Genomic DNA, 19,689 nt, shown 5'->3' with positions numbered 1-19,689 from the left:
GATGGTAATTTCCTTAATCTCAGTGTAAAGCATGACAAGGACTCAGGAAAAGAACAGATGAAGAGGGCCACTGCTGTCTTGTGAAAAGAACAGGACTGACACCCAAAAAGAAGTTTGAAGTTAAAAGAAGTAATTTGTCCAGAAAACAGATGCAGACTGGGCAGCAGTAGCGTATGCCTTCACAACATCAGGTTGCCACTGAGGGATCAGATATGAGACCCGAGATGAGAAGAGACTTTAATACCCAGGGAACCTCAGTCCTGGGCTTCTCTGCTGCCTGTCAAAAAAGGTACTCATTGGGGGCTGTGACAGAGTGGTGATTTTTGTCACGGACAAACCAATACTAATTGTTCCCAAGCTTTCAGCACCATTAAGATGCCGATTAGCAACAATTCCATATTCTTTAAGCTTCTGTATCAGTTGTTCACGTATTTCCATGAATCACAAGTTACTGCTGCTGCATATCACTTAAGAGCAAGCAGAATAGGGAGAAAACTAGAAAGGAACAATTACTGTAAGCTTTTATACCTTCCCTCTTTTGCCTACTCGTTACAATCCTTTTTGGAGGCAAGTACTTCAGCTATAACTTATTTCAGTCTGCAGTACATCTGATGTTAAAAGAATGGATATGAACAATTGAAAGGACATTCACTGACATGTGATGAGTGAATTCTGCACAGTACCAAGTGCTCTTAGCTTGCAATGAAAGTTTAGGGCCCGTGGCACTTTGCATGCCTGTGCTCAAAATGAAGCAGTACTACAGAATCAGCTTTTTAAAGAGATGCTGCCTCCTCAAGAAATCTATGGAAGTGCATTTTTTAGATAAATAAATCTGTTATATTTTCTATTTTGAGTCCTCCTTTATTAGTAGACCCAATTTTACACAAGATAAAAATCTTCTCCCCATCACTCATTCATTTTCACTGCTTATTTCTCTGGACAAGAATCATTTTCATGCACTTGATGGTATTTCACAAGCAGAGGATGGATTGTGGTTGGGGAACAGTGTTATAAGGCAAACTGCAAAGGAACAGAGGTGCTATTGACATGCAAGTGTTCCTAGTCCTTAAAGATCAAAAGAAAAACATAGCAGGCCCAAAACTGTAAAGCCAAAAGGGATTTCTATCATCACTGCTTTGTCTTGACTTTGATCACAGAGGTGGCAGTGTTTTGGAGTGGAGGCTGCTTTAATGGAGCTTCACTCTGAGTGTGGCTGCATCACTGTCACTGCAGCTACCGTCACCATTCCCCCCACAGTAGCGCTGCTACAGCTTCTCGCCACCAGAGAAAGGCTGCCAAAGCCTCCCAGCTTCACGGGGCAGATACAATAGCTCCGCTGGCCAGATCTGGCTCATGGGTCCAGTTGACATCCCCTGCTAGAGACATAAGAATGAACATAGGAACATAAGTGCCATACCGAGTCAGGCTGGTGGACCACTTCGCCCACTATCCTTCTCTAACAACGGGAGGAATGGATGCTTTGGAAGGAAAGCACATGAAGAGGGTATATCTAGCCCTGGCATCCACCATCATTGGTTTAAAGATGCCAGAGAATGCGTCCCTGACTTACCAGCTATTCATGACCAACAGATCCACAAATCTGTCTAGTCCCTTTTTGAACCAGTCTATGTTGTCCATCTCTACCACCTCCTGTGGCAATGAACTGCACAAGTTAACCATGCACTGCATAAAAACATACTTTCTCCTGTTAGTGTTAAACCTGTCTCCTACTAACTTCAGTGGATGCCCCCCTCCAATACTCTAGTTCCAGTATTCTGGGACTTTATGAGTAACAGCCCCCTTCATGATTTTACAGACCTTTACCATATCTCCCCTCAGCTTTCTTCTTCCAAACTGAAGAGTCCTAGCCTTTTCAGTCTCACTTGGCATGGCAACTGCTCTATACCCGATCATTTTGGTTGCCCTTCTCTGCACCTTTCCTAATTCTACCACATCCTTTTTGAGATGCAGAGGCCAGAACTGCACACAGTGGGTATGCATGCAAACTGCAACGGAGTAAACTAATCTAGGCATAGTGTCTGAATGTGCACCCAATGACAGGAGCAAACTGAGTTCAGATGGAGCAGTTAAGGATCAGCAGCAGGTAGGAGCCTGGCCCCCTGCTGGCTTGGCTTACTGGGCACAATTTGCACTCACATCACCGTCTACACATTCATTTAATCACAGTTATTTACTCCAATGTAGGATAGTACTTATTTCTGACAGGACTATCCTAAGCCAGAGTAAATTAGCCTACTGTGCCCTAACTGCAGCTCATGCGTAGACAGTGACACTCTACCATGGAACGAATTAGTCTACTCCACAGTAAAGCGCACGTGTAGATATGCCCAGTATCTAAGATGTGGGCACATCATGGATTAGTACAATGGCAGAATGATATTCTCCGTCTGTTCTCAATTCCCTTCTTAATGATGCCCAGCACTTCATTGGCTTTTTTGGTCATTGCCGCATACTGAGCTGATGCTTTTAGCAAACTATCCACAGTGACACCAAGGTCTCTTTTCTGAGTCGTAAGAACTAATTCAGGGCCCAGAGTTATATATCTATAATTGAGGTGATTTTTCCCATGTGTATTACCTTTTTTTTGTGGATACTGAAGTTTATCTGCCATCCTTTTGCCCCCTCACTTAGCTTGGTGAGATCTTTCTGCAGCTCCTTTTCATCAGCTTGGGCTTTGACTACTAGTAATAATTTAGTATCACTTGCAAACTTGGAGTTTTCATTATGTCCCCCCGCCCCCCATTTCAAAACCACTGATGAAAATGATGAACAAAACTGAATCCCAGCAGAGCTCCACTTCTGACTTTCTTCCATCCTTAAAAGTGACCATCTAGCCCTACCCTTTGCTTCCTATCTTTTAACCAGCTCTCAAGCCAGAAAAAAACCTTCCCTCCAATCCCGTGGCAGTTCATTTGTTTCTAAAAACCTTTGGTGAGGGACTTGTTGAAAGTTTTTTGAAAATTCAGATATATTATGTCAACTGGATCCCCCTCATCCATGTGCTTGTTAACAACCTCAAAGGACTCCAGCAGATTGGTGAGGCAGGATTTCCCTTTGCGAAAAGCATGTCGACTCTTCCCCAGCAGATCATCTTTCCATGTGACTGTTGATTTTATTTTTTATTCTTTATTACAGAATCTACCAACTTGCTGAGCTTGGACATTGGACTGACTGGTCTGTAAGTCTGAGAATCACTTCTGGAGCCCTTTGTGAAAGTGGGTGTTATTCTGGCAACCTGGGAGTCCTCTGACACAGGGGCTGTGTGTAACAACAGGTTAAATATTACTGGCAGTAGTTCTACAATTTCACTCCTGAGTGAATGCCATCTGGCCCTGGCAACTTATTAGAACAAATTTCTTCTAAAACTTCTGTTGTTACTTTAATGTGATCCAGCTCTTCAGACCTAACCAACTCTTCAGACAGTAAACTGTCACCCACCACTTCATGCAGTTGGAGAATTTATTCTTCTATACTAAATAAGGAATTTAAGTGGAAGACTTTCAGGGTTCTCCATGAGATATCAACAGGTCTCCAAGGAAAGAGAGGGAAATCATTTAAAAAACTGGTAGAAAAAGAGCCACGTTTTCAAAAGAAATACCAATTTTGCCCACTCAGAAAACGAGCACTTGGAAGCAGAACAGTCGATGATACAATGGGAAAACTTAAATTCTGCATGCATTTGACTATTTTGCTTTCACAATTTGCCCATGCATTTAAAAATGAGCGTTCCTTAAGAATCTAGTACCCAACACTCTGGGCATTCACAGCACACCATTCAGAGCAAAGGGAAACCTTGACAAGCATTCCTGTATCACAGTAGGGAAATAACCATTACAGAATCTGTACCTGCATGGCACTTCGCATATTCCAAATGCCTCACAAAGACATCAGATTAATCAAACACCTCTGTCACACAAGGCATCCTCTATCCTGCAGAAAGGAATACTAGAGCAAAGATGACATATAACCTAACCCAAGCAACATAACAATTCAATGTCAAGGCCAAGAACAGAACTCAAAAAATCTGAGGTATCTAATCCTCTGGTCAGGCCCTCTTCTCCGACATACAACATTTAACTCTGTTTAAAAGAGTTCTGCTCACCAGACTCCCTACTGATATTGTCCTCAGAATCTTCCTCCTCATCATCCTCTGAATAGTTTTTCCTGACTCTTTTTCTTCGTAACCGCCTGCTTTGTCTCATCGGCCTGGAGTGGTGCCGCTTGGGTCTGCGGGCGCAGAACTCTGAATCACTGTCGTCATTCGACGGTGGGTCGTCTTCGCTCTCATCTAAGTTCTCCTCTGATACCACAAACTCATCCTGAGAGCTGTTAAAAGACAAATGACAGCCAAAAGAGAAATACTTGAAACAAACATATTAAAATATTATAAAAGTTGACTACGTATGTAATGCAGTTTATAACAGCTGTGGATGTTGTTTCCATATTACGTGTTTACACCCACTTTTATCTGGGAATCTTAAAGAGTGCTTCACAAAAGTAAACGAGTCTTCTCAACCTTAATGCAAGCTAATGAATGCTTACGCCCATCCCTGACATTAAATACCACCTGTGTACTTGGAGATGGCTTCACAGTACGTAACACTGCATAGCAGATCAGGACAGTACGGGAAAAATCCTATATCCCTTTGTGCGCCTAAATGGGCACAAGATTATTGCAAAAAAAATTTGTTTTTAATTGCAAGCACTGCATGCAGCGTTTTCAGCACTTAACCACAGGTCTTTGTTCTATTACCCGCCTAGCACTGTGGAAGGCTGCGTACTGGCCAGTACCTGAGTATAAGTCTGGGAAAAGCATGAGAAGGAGGCCTCCCACGTCTGAGCTCCAACAGTTGAGTGGTTAGGACATTTGCCCACAAAGCAGGAGAACTGGATTCTAGCCTCAACTCCTTTGCCCAGAGGGTGTTTGTACCTATGTTTTCTAGCACATACGTGGTCCTAGCATACCACAGGTCAGTCGTTGTTCAGACCCCTCTCCAGCATTTAACAGTCATTGAATAAAATGATTATTAAGCAATGCTGTTGGGAAGTTTCTGCCCCATTTGGAGCAAAGGTCCAGATTAGAACCCAGGGCAGTGTCCTATGAAGACACCAGCCACCTCAGTGAACTACACATCACCTCCTGGTCCCACATGTCTGTCTCTTGCCTGCCCAGGGCCAGCTTCAGAAGGAGTGCTGGAAAAGAGAACGAATAATGCTGGGGTGGGGTGGGGTGGTTAGAGCCCTGTGCTGTGAAGTAAAAAAAATGCAGGTTTAAACCCCCATGGAGGGAAGAGGGGGACAGACCTTGGGTCTCCTGCTTCCTGGGAAAGGGCCATAACCAATTGGCTACTGGCACTAACACATGGGAGGCTCCTCTTCATTATGTCCATTAAGTCATGAGCATCTACTCAGCTACATCTTTATGACTTGCATACACTTATTTGCCCAGAACAGGAATGCATACAGGACCAGACAGTTCATAGCCTACTGAGCACATTCACTGTACACATGCACACTTGTGTGTCCACAGTGCAGTGGTAATTAGAATTACATTTTGTTCCTAAGTTCCAAAAATTTCACTTACACAGCTAGAAAAATGTCATTTAGATGGATCCAGGGCAATGGAGTTCTGCCCTATGTAAATCTGAATGCTGTTTTCAACTGAAATTGCGGGGGCGGGGGTTACGTATAGTGAAGTCTTGTTTGTCCCGGACTTCAAGTCAATATTATTCTCAGGAGGCACTCTTTTAAAGAGCCATACAAAGCTAGGATTTCAAATGTATATGTCCTATACAGAATATGGCTGTACCTTCTAATATCACAGGGGGTTAGCAATAACTCAGGAGGAACACAATCTGTGAAACAGTTTCATAGACTTGTGGAAATCAAACCACTCGTTTCCAAATGCAAAGATGATATAATCATGGATGCAAAGATGATATAATTATGCAAAGATGGTATAATTACTTCTACTTCACAGGTTTACGTTACTGATCTTCTAGAACTGCTGTTGTTTAAAGAATGAGTTAATTTATACAACAGCAGAATATCCTTGTTGGGATAAAGGGGACAGCCAATTCCCACAGCTGAATGCAAATTCTAAACTAATATTCAGCAGGCAATTAACAGAAAATACTGTTGAAAATGTAAACCCACTATACCAAATCAATCAGTGAGATGTTTGCAGGCTATATTCATTGACTGGGAAAGTTCCAGCACATTTTGTTCTACTACCAGGATAAAAATCATTCAGTATACCCACATGTGGAAAATGACTTCAAGAGATACTTAAAATCTGTCCCAAGAAATTTTCAAGAGGTTATTTCTAAACCAGTCAAGATGGGAAAGGGGCAGCTGTCAACCGAAAATGTTGTCAGCCAAAAAAACAGCCCTTTTGTGTTTTTCTGTGAGGTATAAGGGTTGAAATGATGATATTTAGCATTAGAAATTCAAATGACTTCTGCTCTGGAGAACTCAGATGATTAGAGAACTAATGAAATGAAAGTAATATAAGGAGTGAAAAGAAATTCAGAGTGGAAGGCATTTGTAATCAGTTTAATATCTATTTAACATTTCAGGTTTCATATAATGCACGTTTTATAGAGTGTAAACTGTTTACCTTTCTCTGGTCTTCACATCTAGTTCTCCTGGTTTTCTGAACCTCAAATTCTTAGAATGCTAAAAGTCAAGAATTGAGTTCTATAGGTTTCTTTAATCTATCAGAGACGAAGCATCAAGTCTGCTTCAGTTCTTCATCATTCTAAGCTACACAGGAGGTTTTGTCTAAACAAGGAAGTTTTACTGCTTTAGCTAAGAGTAGAATTAAATGGTAAAAGACATCTGGTGTAGATGTAGTTTTGTGGTTATAAAGCTACCTTAAAAACTGATATAGCTATTATACCAGAATCACTACACTGGTATAAGACACTTTGATAATGATATTAACATGGCCATGTTAGGACTTTTACTGGTATATAGTTATCACACCCCTAACCAAAAACAGCAATACCAGTAAAAAATTTACATGTGGTCCAGGCCTAACAGAAAAACCATCAGTTACAACTTCAAACCACAAAAAATCACCTAGGATAGGCCTATACTACAGATTGCTGTGGGGAAGCAGGAAAATGTTACCATATGGGTACCATGTGCAGCATATAATTGCATCCCCACTAGGGCTTCTTCTCAGCTTAGTATATTAGTATTCCCACATGGGTGAAGCATCCCCATTGTATGCTTGGCATAAGTAGTGCTGAATATTGACAGAAATCTAGTGTTTAACAACCTAGACTAGTAATTTAAGCACAAACCTACCCATCGCTGATCCTGAACTCATCCTCACTCTCCTCCTCATCCAGATTGCTATCACTATCCAGGTCATTTAGTCGCCGTCGTTTCTTGCGACGTGCTGCAGCAGCCCTCTGGGGCCGCTTATTTTCTTTCCTTTCTTCCTCAAGGATGGTAGAAATGTCCTTTCCACGGTGACCTGTGATATTTGACATGTCTTTGCCTCGGCCACCACCTAGATACAGTGGGAGAAAGGGGAAAAAATCCTGCAAGTGAATGTTAGCATTTTTCATTCAACTTTAAATAAATTTTCTCTCCCTGCTTCCAATTTCAGCTTCCCTTCTACACACCAGGCACCAGGCTAATGGTTCCGTGTATCTGCTCTGCTCTAGTCCCATGCTGGGCTATATCACCACAGCTGCAGTCAGCTGGGCTGCAAACAGATCAAGGCCCAAATTCCTGAGAAGCTACATATTTGCAGCATCCACTGACTTCATAATCTGACCTCCTGCAGTTAGTGAACAATTGTAATCATTTTGGCCCCTGGTACTTGATTGTTTCTATACTGAAAAGAGTATAAACATAGAGTAATTAATTATTAATAAAAGTTCTATAGCTACCACATTGTACAGTTCTTCCTAGCTTGTAATGCCCATTTCCCTGAATCCATCAAAATCAGGAAGTATGGTTCAAAAGTACAGTAGCAAAAATTCCAAGCTGTGAGCGATCATAAGAGAGAATTACACCCACTGCCTCTTGCAGCACAAAACAATTTGTGCTACAGGACCCTTTCTTGTTACCATTTTAATGAAGATAGAATATGTAAAAAAACCCATACCTCCCCCATCAGCTTCCTTGATATCATCTTCTATTGCTTCATCGATTGCCTCATCAAATTCATCGAATCTAAAAACAATATCTTGCATTTACTACTTTGAGACAGAGCACAGTTCAGATATCATCTGAATTCATCTCTCAAAAATCTAAAACAGCAATAAGAATTTGAAGTGCCTTAGAAAATCCAGCATTGAGACAAAGCGGTGAAATAATCAGTGTAAAAGCATACAGATGCATTCTGTGCCAGACAGATTCTCAAAGATTTTTTGTTTTGTGAAAGTATATTTAGTATTTTCATCTGCTAGCAACATACCTATCACTACCTTGTTGGGTTACTAGTGATTTAGAAAAATATACTCACAAAGCACACTTTGATCTTCCAGTGTGCTAATGAATTTAAAAGGCTGAATTCTAAAAGCAGAAAAATCTGTCAAAAAATTATTTCAGCAAAATTCTTCAAAAGAAACAGACTGTTTGTTGATTTTACGAAGCTTTCTGTTTAAATGGCAATGCACTGGCATCTCACAGGAGAGCCTTACAACACAGACCTATACAAGTTTCATCTTAAGTATTCAAGGTGTCTGAGTTTCAGACAGTGTTATAGTCACAGTAAATAAGGCAAATGACCTACATTTTAGACTAAACAAATAATATATGCCAGGGCCATCCAACTGGCAGCCCACAGGCTCCTACCCAGGCACCTTTCCCCTGTCACTTTGGCTGCTGCTGCAGCTGGGGTTCCCAACTGTCCATAAATGTATGGATGGACAATAAAAAACAAGGCTAAAAATGCCTGGCCGTAAAGCCTGCAATCGAGCCATCCATTAAAAATCTAAGCCACTAGAGCTTGATTGAAGCTCTGGCATTAAAAAAAAAAAAAGCTGCAGGCAGTGTTGAAGTACAGACAGAGCATGGCAGCACCACCTGGTGTCTGAGCAAGAGTGCAGCATCCTGAAGGGAGTTTGTCAGGGCTCTGGCTCACAGGAATCTCTGTAGCTCCCTTCCCCCAGCCATGTGCTGCTACTGCATCCCGTCTGCCTGTAACACTGCTGGGTCAAAGATAGGCAGACAGTAGTCCTTCTTTGGGAGTCGGTGGAGGGCAGGGCCAGTAAAGGTAATGCTGCAGGGGCCGCCTGGTGTGGGGTGCATTCACGGGCATTAGGGCATGGAAGTGAATAGGGAAACCCTGGGGTGAGAGCAATACTGTGCAAAACCAATGCTGCAGTCAAACAGGGTTGCCAACATAAGAAAACTTTTTTACTGAAAATCTGCAATCTATTTACTGACAGCCAAACATTTTTACTATGGTTGGTGTTAAACCCCTAAATCTGAAACCAGTCCTTGTCCAGGGCCTGGCAGAAGGGTTACAGTTACACTATGTAAAACATATGCCAGTAAAAATCCCTCAGCTTTCGCTTCCTGCTCCTGCATCAGGGAAGGATGGAACATCCCATGGGGCTTCCAGTGTTTGAAGCTCAGTGGTAGGGTGATCCGCATGCACCCATGTCATACAAGTGCGTATGTGGGGCAGGGGGGAAACGCTGTTCCCATGCATGGTGAAACTGGAGGTGATGGTACAACCCATGTGGCATGCAGTCCCTGGCTGCTTATAAGCCGAATTGCCCTGATACATACTTTATAGAATTCTTCCTTGGATGGATTTGTTATAATATTACAATTACTTGGTGGGAAGGTCAAAGGCAAAATATTCACTATATTTCTGCTACATAGCCTTTACAATTCTGATCGTGACTCAATACACAGAGGAAGTAAAATTTAAAAATGACATGCAAACCAGGGAAAAAAGGATCTGTTTCCTTTATGCTTTGACATGTGTTTGTCTAAAAACATTTCTGTTTTTCCTCTTTCATTAGATATTTAGGTCTTGTGCTTTCCTTAGAAGATGCTATGGATTTGTGAAAAGCTAGTTCATAGATTCATAGATGCTAGGGTCAGAAGGGACCTCAATAGATCATCGAGTCCGACCCCCTGCAAAGGCAGGAAAGAGTGCTGGGTCTAGATGACCCCAGCTAGATGGTTATCTAACATAGTTGGCCTATGACATTAGGCAGAAGTAAATGAAAGATGATTAACTGTCTAGGGACATTTATTTTATGGTAAGATAAGTAACTCTGAAATGACTCCTTTAGTAGTTTTATTTTAAGGTATTCATAAATGAGATTATTTTACCCTTAAAACAATTTATGAGCTGCATGTCATGTTTGGAAGAATCAGGCTATTCTTCACATTTCCTACACCACTGCTAACAAGTATTCAGAAATCAAATATCTCCTGATATATTTTTCATATAAAGGTGTAATGGATTATCCCTTGCTCTTCTGCAGGTTATTTTTCCTAACCTGTTCAACAAAAAACTAAGATGATTCAGACAACACAAAGGGATCAGATAGATGAAAAGAACCAAAACACTACATTTTATAAATCTGTTTGTGAGCAGAACAAGACTTCCCAATTTATTTCCCTCAGTGGAAAGAGGACAGGCACAATTCTCATTAACTCTAAAGGACTTAAATTTTTTGTGAGAATTTGAAGTCACATGCCAATAATACACATACAGAATACATTCATAAGCTCACAGACATGAGTGTGATGTATTGCATAAGAGATGCTTGCTTATCTTTTTATATTTTAATACTGAGCTTCATATTAACATTGAACAAACATAAATTATTTCCATTTAAAACCGCTATCCTTGCAGGATGTAGCAATCCCACTGCAGTCATGTCAAATATCCTCTGGGCAAGAATGTTTTCTGCTGGGTCAATGGCCACCTCAACTATCACAAACATGACAAGAAATCTGTAAAAATCTGCCTGTGGCAAAATCTCTATTATCGGCAGCATTCAATGTCCAATACCAGAAGAAAGATTTTCTTCACTGTAGAGTGAACCAAACTAGCTGTACAGCCTGAACATGGTTGTTACCAGCAGGGTTTTAAACAACAGTCTCCTTGGGAAATAGAAAAGGACACTGGGCACCTACGCACATACTACCTAGCTGAACTGCCAACTACTTCAGTATGTAATTGATACTAGTTTTATAACATACATAAAAACACATCTTAAGATCTGCTAGCAATAACTGCACTTGGAAGTGCCGATGCCTCGATTGCTCTGCTCTCAGGGTAGCAAGTCTAAATCACATGGGGTGCGGCTACATGATGCCCTACAGTGACGTTGTTACTGGACCATGGTTTAGTACTGCCTTTTGGTAGTACTTCAACTGAAAGTACTAAAGCATGGCACAGTAACCTCCTCTACTGTGCTGTGCTTGCAACACGTGGTTAGTTTTCACAGCTACTTTGCTGTAGCGGCACACTAAAACAGGGGAGCCCACCACTACAGCAAGGTAGTTGCTGATCACGTGTAGACTCACATTATCGCTACGTCGCCATAGCACTTCGTACGGCAATGTGGTGCAGTGCTACAGCGATGTAGGGTGACGTGTAGGTGAGCCCACAGAGTTTTAATTCTTTAATTATCTTTCTATTATACAACAGGTCACAGTTACTCTATAGAGGTAAAGTTCATTTTTTCTTATTTTATCTCTTATAGAGTTTGTATTTGTGTTTATTGTATTTGTACATGCTCTTAAAGCTTACCAAGAGAAGGAGGAATATAATAAGAAAATGTGTAATAGGGGTGTGCGAAATGGGCCGTATTCGATTTGGATACGGCTGAATCAGGGACAGTGATTCGATTAACTGATTTGGATCACTGTCCCCAATTCCATTTGGCCAAATCCGAATCTGAAGATTCGATGCCGATTCAGAGAATCAGTGATTCAGACTTACACACGGCTTTAAGTGTTTTTTCTACATACCTCGAGGTACCAGGTGCGGCTCATGAACACTGCAATGCTGGGGTGGACAAAGCATCCCACAGGAGAGTGGGGAGGTCCCCTGTGTGCTTGGCAGCAAACCTGGAAGTGGACCAGAAGTACTTCCGGTCCACTTGTGGGTCCGCTGGGGAGTGCACTGGGAGGGACCCCCCCACGACCCCCGGTTCAGCGACTGGCTGGGGGGGGGGGGCGGCGACGACGACGACCCCGATTGACCCCCCCCCCCGACCCAAAAAACACCAGTCACCAATCTGGGGGGGGGGGACACGACGACGGATGGACGGCAGCAGTGCGCTCCCTGGCGGACCCGGAAGTGAACCAGCACTTCTGGTCCACTTCCGGGTCTGCTGCCAAGCACACTGGGGAACCCCCCACGCTTCTGTGGGACGCTCCATCCACCCCACCATCTCAACTTTCACAAGCCACCTACTACCTAGAGGTACATAGAACAAACATTTAAAGCTGTGTCTATGTCCGAATTGCTGAATCTTTCCGAATCTCTCCAAATAGATTTGGAGGGTTCCAATTCAACTCAGAGAGATTAAAGGATCTCCTGATTTGATTCGGAGATTTGGCTGCTGAAACAGGCCGAATCTCTGCTGAACCGAATCAGGGACTGAAGCTATGCATAGCCCTAATGAGCAATGGTAAACCTCAGACATTTGTATTAACCTTTTCTCAACCAGATAGATAACCATTGGCCTGCATCAATATTTTGCATATTCTTCAATACGAATGCTGTCACCTTGAAAATGCCTGTGCTTCCCTGGCCACAGAACTAAATGTGATACATCAACTCTTACACGTGACTCATTCAATGTGACGCAGAAGACATGCCTTTGTTTTCTGACTGCTAAGCACACATGGTATTCAAGTGAGAATGAAGACTCCTACCTTTGGTTTGTTTGCTACATGTAAGCACTACTTGAAAAGCAGGTGGGAGGAGGAAAAGGCACATTATCATTAATGCCCTTAGTTGCAAACACTGGCTATTTTCATTCTTATCAGCATTCAAACAGGCTGCCTACCTATAACTTATGCATTTCCGGGTTCTGGTAGACCTCCTTTCAAGTAGTTTTGACTTTGGCTTTTTGGAATCTTTCTTCTTTTCCTCCGGACTTTCTTGTATTTCTGGCTCCTGTTAAAGCAAGACAGAAGGGTTAGAAGCCCATGTCAGCCTTGGGCATTTTTTGTCAGGAAGACTGAACTACAACGGTCCTATTTTCCTCTCTGATAACAGGCATGCACAAGGCTTACATTCTCAAATGGCTGACTTATTCCAGGTATCCAGTGTCTCTGCCCTGTTGCCAGGGTTATTGATTAATAACAGCAGATGATAATTATTAAGAAGCCATTCTCAGCAAGAAGTCCAGAAATTTTATCTTTTGGAACTAGATATACTAAAGGATCTCAAGTGTTTAACATTAGCAATACATGCGCCAACAGAGAAGTGAACTATATTTAGACTTCAGTCCAGCAAGGCACGTCAACTTTGGACTAGGCTCATTTGGTCAAACATGATCCTAAACAATGCTGACACATCCTCTTTCAGAATTATACAAATTCTTATATTAACAACGCTTCCATACGTACACTCACCCCCTTATTTATTGCAATACAATGTTTAGGAAATGAAAGAATAATACTTACTTGTGGTGGAATGATATTCTCTATGCTGATGCCCACATACACCAATCGCTCTTTCCTTGAAGAGAAAAAAAACAAAACATTTACAAAAAGCCTGTTCATTTTTAAGATAATGCAGACTTAAAACAATGCTCTAATTAGCATTATTTGGAGCTGTTCCTATAGTCAAGGAGAAGCAGGCCAATCAGCACCCTGTGATAAAATGTATATGTTCCAAACCTTGATTAAAATTATCAGGTGTTATTATCCTTGGTCTTGAAGGATCAAAGTCTCCTACACACATAAATGTAATGGCTTTAGAAATAATTCTGACAACTGATAGTATCTGAAGGGAGAAGACATAAAGAGAAAAGAGGAATTGGCTTTTGTAGTACAAGTGTTAACGAGCAGTAACAGACCAAAGTTTAGGAAGATCTAGGACATGTAGAAACTATACAACAGCAAGAAAAGATTAGATGATGCTTTATTAGGCTCCAAATAAGCAAGTCACATCTCTTAAGGAGGATCACACTGCAGGAACCCAGACTGGAAAATATAATATGGTAGAAAATAGTCTATAGAGAACAACAGTGTGTTGCAAGGGACAGACTAGACTAGATGTTATCTAATAGCTCTCCTCTATCTTCAACGTCTAAGTTTCTAAGGAGAATTGCTACCATTGAAATGAAGATATAGAAACATTTGTGTCAAGCTGCTAGATTTGTTTGCTTGAAGGAAGGGCTGTGGGGGGGTCAAATTAACACCCCCATGATGAGTGAGGGAGTGGGGTTGGGGCTGGGGCAGGGGCTGCCCAGCCAGGGCAGAGTAGGGCAGGGCAGGTTGTGGGAGGGAGCCTTCATAGTTTCATAGTTGGTCGGGTCAGAAGGGACCTGAGCAGATCATCAAGTCCGACCCTCTGCCATGGCAGGAAAGAGTACTGGGGTCAAACGACACCAGCAAGGTGTTCGTCTAGCCTCCTCTTAAAGACCCCCAGGGCAGGAGCCAGCACCACTTCTCTTGGAAGCTGGTTCCAGTTGGCCTTGGGTGGCTCGTCAGGGGGCACAGGCAGGGTGGGGTAGGCCGGCTCCCCACTACTCCACGCACCCCCGGGGGAGGCATGGGAAGCATGTGCCCCTGGGATTTGTGTGTGGGGCAAGGCAGGCTGCTTTGGCCTCTTCCCAGTGCAGGGGCTGGGACTGTGCTTGGGGCGGGTGGAAGCAGGGTGGGCAGTGGTGTTGAGAGAAGGTTACAGGGGGACTGCAGAGGATTTTGAGGTGGCTGTAGCCCACCACATAGCTCACCCTCCCAAAGCTGCTGCCACCTGCCCCAAGTGCAGACCCAGCGCAGCCCTCCGCCAGGAAGAGGCTGGCTTGGACCCTGGCCCCAAGCCTGAAGTGGGCAGCCCACCCTCACCCTGTGCACAAATCCAGGGAGCACACCCCCCCCCCCATGCCCTCCTGGGGCTGCGCGCAGTGGTGGGGAGCCAGCCCACCGCCCCCGCGGCTCCATCCTGTGACCCGACCTATCCCGGCTGGGCAGCCCCTGACCGTGCCCCAGTCCAACTCCCACTCCTCCCTCACTGTGGGGCACTCAATCTGCCCCCTTGTGCCTCTTTTCTCCCCCTCACAGATTTACCAGCTAGACGCTGCTCTCCAAGCTGGTGGGCTGCATTCCTGGACGCATGCATGCTTCAACTACGCGCGTGCACATGGTGTTTATCAGTGTGACATTAGCGGCTACACCAGCCAAAAAAAGCCAATTGCCAATAATGTCAATTTTCCTTTTATCGGTGCCGATCCAGTATGGACTGATATATCAGTGAACCTCTAATAAAAACACAAAGCCTGCCTAAATCTTAAAACCAGATACAGAGATGAAATATCAACTACCTTCCTTACCACAGATAATAAATGAAGAAGGCTCAATAAATGCACCAGCAGGTCTCAAAGCGCAGGGCAGGGAACAGCACTGACTACTGAGCTCATTCTAGCTTTTCTCATCTCCAGATGACAAAATTACGTGAAAAGAATCGAGATACACATCTCCCAAGATGTATTTTCCACATAAGTAGATGCAGTCGTTACCAAAGGGACACTACAATATTATGAATGAGAGGAGAGAGAATCCATGGGTGAAGAGGAACATGGTGGAAAGCAGTGCCAGGATGAGTCTGCTATTTCACAGTAATCCTTTGAAAGAGTTCCAGAATCCCTGATTTAAATCGAAAACAGCAGTGATACAACCTTTTGACTCCTTTGCTGCCACCTTGTGGCAGTACATGGTTATATAGATGCTAGTAGATGTAGAAGTAAGAAACTTAAAATTCAGCAGGGCTTTTTACTGTAGTACTTTAACTCATGGAGTAGAACAAGGGGAAAAAAAGGAACACAGATCTTAAAAAACCTAAATCTCCATTATTGTCACAACTGTCACTGCCATCAGGGAGTGAAAAGTCGTCATTAAAAATAAGCTACAGCCATATCACTGATTCAAAGAACCAGATTAGTGTACTCTCAATGATAGCTTCAAATCCTTCAGGGGCTGTGAAATCTCTATTCCAAAAGGAAAGAGAAAGACAAGAAAGAGTTAATGTTGTTTTACACAGGTTAGCTCTGAAAGTGAAACCTGTTTTAATATCTGCTTACGCTTGTCTCTCAAATAATCCATTTTAGCTGCAATAAACCTTTACACTTGAGCTGTAATAAAAGCATGGCCCCAGACTTTTTCCAAGATTATATCATCACATCTGCCATCTTCACCATGGTTACCTGGCAATTTTACCAAAGCATGTCCTGATAAAGAAACAATAGACACCTGAATCAGAACATGATAGCAAGTCACGATATTGTCCCTTACTGGCCAATACAAAATATGAAGCTTCAAAGGGCAGCAAAAACTCAAAGTTTTAGGATGTATAACAGGAAGCACAAGGGCAGTTTGGCTTGAGGATCACGTTGCTAAAGGGTTGTTTTTATAGCATTTTTCACCATATAAACTAGATGTATAATATGAAAAGAATGAGCATGCTGTTCTGTAAAAGTTACAAAACCTTTTATTAATGCAACACAAAGCTTGCAAAATTAAAAGCAAGACAAACTGGAAATGAAAAGCAGTCCGACAGCATTTTATGTAATAGTGTGTGCTAAAAGAGTATTTATCCTAACTAGGAATCCAAAAATACTCTTTGCAAATAATACAGTAGAGCTGACAGCACTTAGAGAACTTTAACTCTTCTGCTGCCCATCTTTTTTTATTTCCAACTGTCAGGCCATATTCATAAATATTCAATACAAAAGACTTTTTAAAGCAAGACAAAAAGGGGAAGTTGTGGCTCTATGGATTTGTATGATATAACAACATAACTAAAAACTAAATCAAGATGTCTTGCTGTAGCTGTACATACATAAAGACAATTGCCAGGTCACTTAGAAATGGCACTTAAAAATGCTTCTCAGGGCTCCAGCCAATGGGGGAGGAAACAGAGCACAGGATTCAGTTTCAGCACTTGGGACGAAAGGGGGAATAGGTAACCTAAAAGAGCACCATTTTCTAAAGCCTTGTCAACACTAGAAGATTCTGGCCTTACACCAAACCCAGCGGGTGCATACGCACCGCCAGCAGTTATGACGTGTCCGGAGAACCTGATCCACTACTATGCAGTGTCAGGCCACTCTGCATCACTGCAGTCTTACTGTAGGCTGGGGCTGCCTCCTAATAAACCTCATACTGCACCTCATTATTTCATTCCTACAGTGGCAGCTCCCTCAGTGGTAAGAACAGGAACTGATGGACAGACCAACAACAATTTTACCAGAGTATGATCAAGACTTCCTGAGCTGGATTAGATGACATGATGGCAGGAATACTGGTCAGCTGGTCTACACTAGCACCCCCACAGCTTCCTCTGCCAGAGCTACACCAGTGATAGCACACAAGAAAGACACTTTAAGGAAGCTTAGGGTGGACAATGCCCAGAGTTAACACTGAAGTTTCAATGTTGGACTTGGTCTTCCTAGTACAGTCCTACAATACACACGTCCTTCCTTTGTATTGTGTGTACAATACACCTGTGTTCCCTGTACTCCTAATTCATTTGTTTTGAGCAGTTTCTGTTCATGACATGTAATCCAAGGCAGCCTGTTGTAGTGGATGTAGTTTATGTGAATTTTTGTTTAAAAATACTCGGCAGAATTAACATTTAATTGTATAAAACACATTCTATACATCAAAACAATGCTAACTTACACAATATTTAAGTTTAGGATAGATATTAGGAAAAAATTTCTCATGACGAAGGTAGTAAAGCACTGGAACAAGTTACCCAGAGAGGTGGTGGAATCTCCATCCTTAGAGGTTTTCAAGACCAGGCTAGCACACAAAGCCTTGGCTGGGATGATCTAGTTGGGGACGGTCCTGCTTTGGGCAGGGGGTTGGACTAGATGTGACCTCCTGAGGTCCCTTCCAACCTTCATTTTCTATGATTCTATGAATTCCTTTGTTAAAAATGCTACATTTCTCCAAATGATAGATTATAACTATGAAATCTTTTTCAGATATCTATGCTGGCAGTTGGGGGATAGGTACCCACAATTCTCTGAAACTGCTGGGGAAATGCTATTTGCAAGCATAGAGAACAGGTATATATTAACAGTAACCATCCAGCCCTACTTTACTATCATTCTAGGACAATGGCTACAATGCACACCTTGCTCTATTAAGTTACAGCTGTTCTTACTTCCTGCAGCCTGTAAGCATGCAACTGTAGAGCGCGAACAAAGTTTAAAACTAATATTAGGCAAGTAGAGTCTGTAACACACATTAATGGAAGAGACTTTGGTGGCAAAGTCAAATGACTTAGAACTTGCTTACACTAGGAGATTTATACATTGCTGACCAAGGGTATTGACAATTGGTACAACTGAGCCAGTGCTGAAAACCATTTAGCTGCAAGTACAGGAAGAATGAAACTGTGTCCAGACACTGTGACCAAGCCTTAATACAAATACATTGCTTCATCTTTTTAATTATTGGGCTTCTCTCTCACCTCTTGTAAGCCTCCAGTTTTGGTGCCAGGAACAAATTCTCTGATTAATGAGAAGTCCCCGAGTATTGATCAAAACAGCCTTACCGATGCAAGATCTCATTAATACATGTTTTCAGCTTCTTTTAAAGTTTGATCAATTACTACTGCAATTACCTAGCAACTTGCTGCGAGCTGTTTGTGAACACAACCAATTAAGGGTCCGTACCTTCGCTCCGCACGTTCCTTCTTTTTTAAGACAACATCCAGATCCTGCAGCTGTTCTTCTAACTTCTCACAGAGTAATTTCTGGGGAGATAATACATGGTATTAGTTTCTCTCATAAGCAAATACCCTCATGTAATACATTTATTCAAAATATTCATTTGTTGTTTTCACATTTACCACAGTGATAGGTAAAAGGATAATTTTTTCTTTCCTTTTAAGAAGGGCTGAAATGTTGTAGCCATGATGGTCCAAGAGATGTCTGAGAGGCTCAACCCTGAAGAAGGGCACTTGATGCCCAAAGCCTTGTCTAACAGCTCTCCCAACTATACAGGTGATCCAATAGAAGATATCACCAAAAATCCTTGCCTCTCTCCCTTTAAAGAAGTTAAGGTATTGTATTCATTTAATCTCTGCCAGAGATCCAGTAGCATAGCAACAACATACTTCTTAGGCTGAAGGAGCATATTTCAGGAACAAAGCAGGGGTCAGTTTTCTTCAATTTTAGGTACTTTTATAAAAACTGCAATCATCTTCCCACAGAAGTACAGAAACCTAGTAACAGGTATCTACTGTCAAATGCTTCCTGCCTAGAACAATTATAACACATGAGTCTTCAGAATGAACATTCTTCCCAATTATTTCCAGTTTACTTTCTGTCTAGCCTCACAAATTTCAAAGAAAATGTGGATTAAGTTAAAATTCACAAATATTGAGACAAACACACACACACTAATCCTCAGTTCTGTGTGTGTGTGTAAATGAATATGTATACGGTTCACTGAATGTCTCTGCACACTGGATAACTGCAT

The 19,689-nt window shown here is 42.2% G+C and overlaps 1 protein-coding gene across 2 annotated transcripts in view; it reads right to left on the bottom strand.

Annotated features, from left to right (window-relative positions):
• Positions 1-19,689, bottom strand: part of RSF1 (remodeling and spacing factor 1) — a 116,380-nt gene that overhangs the window by 16,266 nt on the left and 80,425 nt on the right. For both annotated transcript variants that reach the window (XM_019493587.2, XM_006272444.4), the window contains exons 9-14: positions 18,882-18,961; positions 13,657-13,711; positions 13,035-13,144; positions 8,147-8,214; positions 7,336-7,543; positions 4,124-4,347 (exon numbers count right to left, since the gene is read on the bottom strand). In XM_019493587.2, coding sequence (XP_019349132.1) covers positions 4,124-4,347; positions 7,336-7,543; positions 8,147-8,214; positions 13,035-13,144; positions 13,657-13,711; positions 18,882-18,961 — 745 coding nt within the window. The remainder of the gene's footprint in view (positions 1-4,123; positions 4,348-7,335; positions 7,544-8,146; positions 8,215-13,034; positions 13,145-13,656; positions 13,712-18,881; positions 18,962-19,689) is intronic.

This window comes from Alligator mississippiensis, chromosome 1 (genome assembly GCF_030867095.1).
Source record: "Alligator mississippiensis isolate rAllMis1 chromosome 1, rAllMis1, whole genome shotgun sequence".
NCBI lineage: Eukaryota > Metazoa > Chordata > Crocodylia > Alligatoridae > Alligator > Alligator mississippiensis.
Note: the sequence above shows the minus strand (reverse complement) of the source record. Positions and strands in the feature narration are given on the sequence as shown.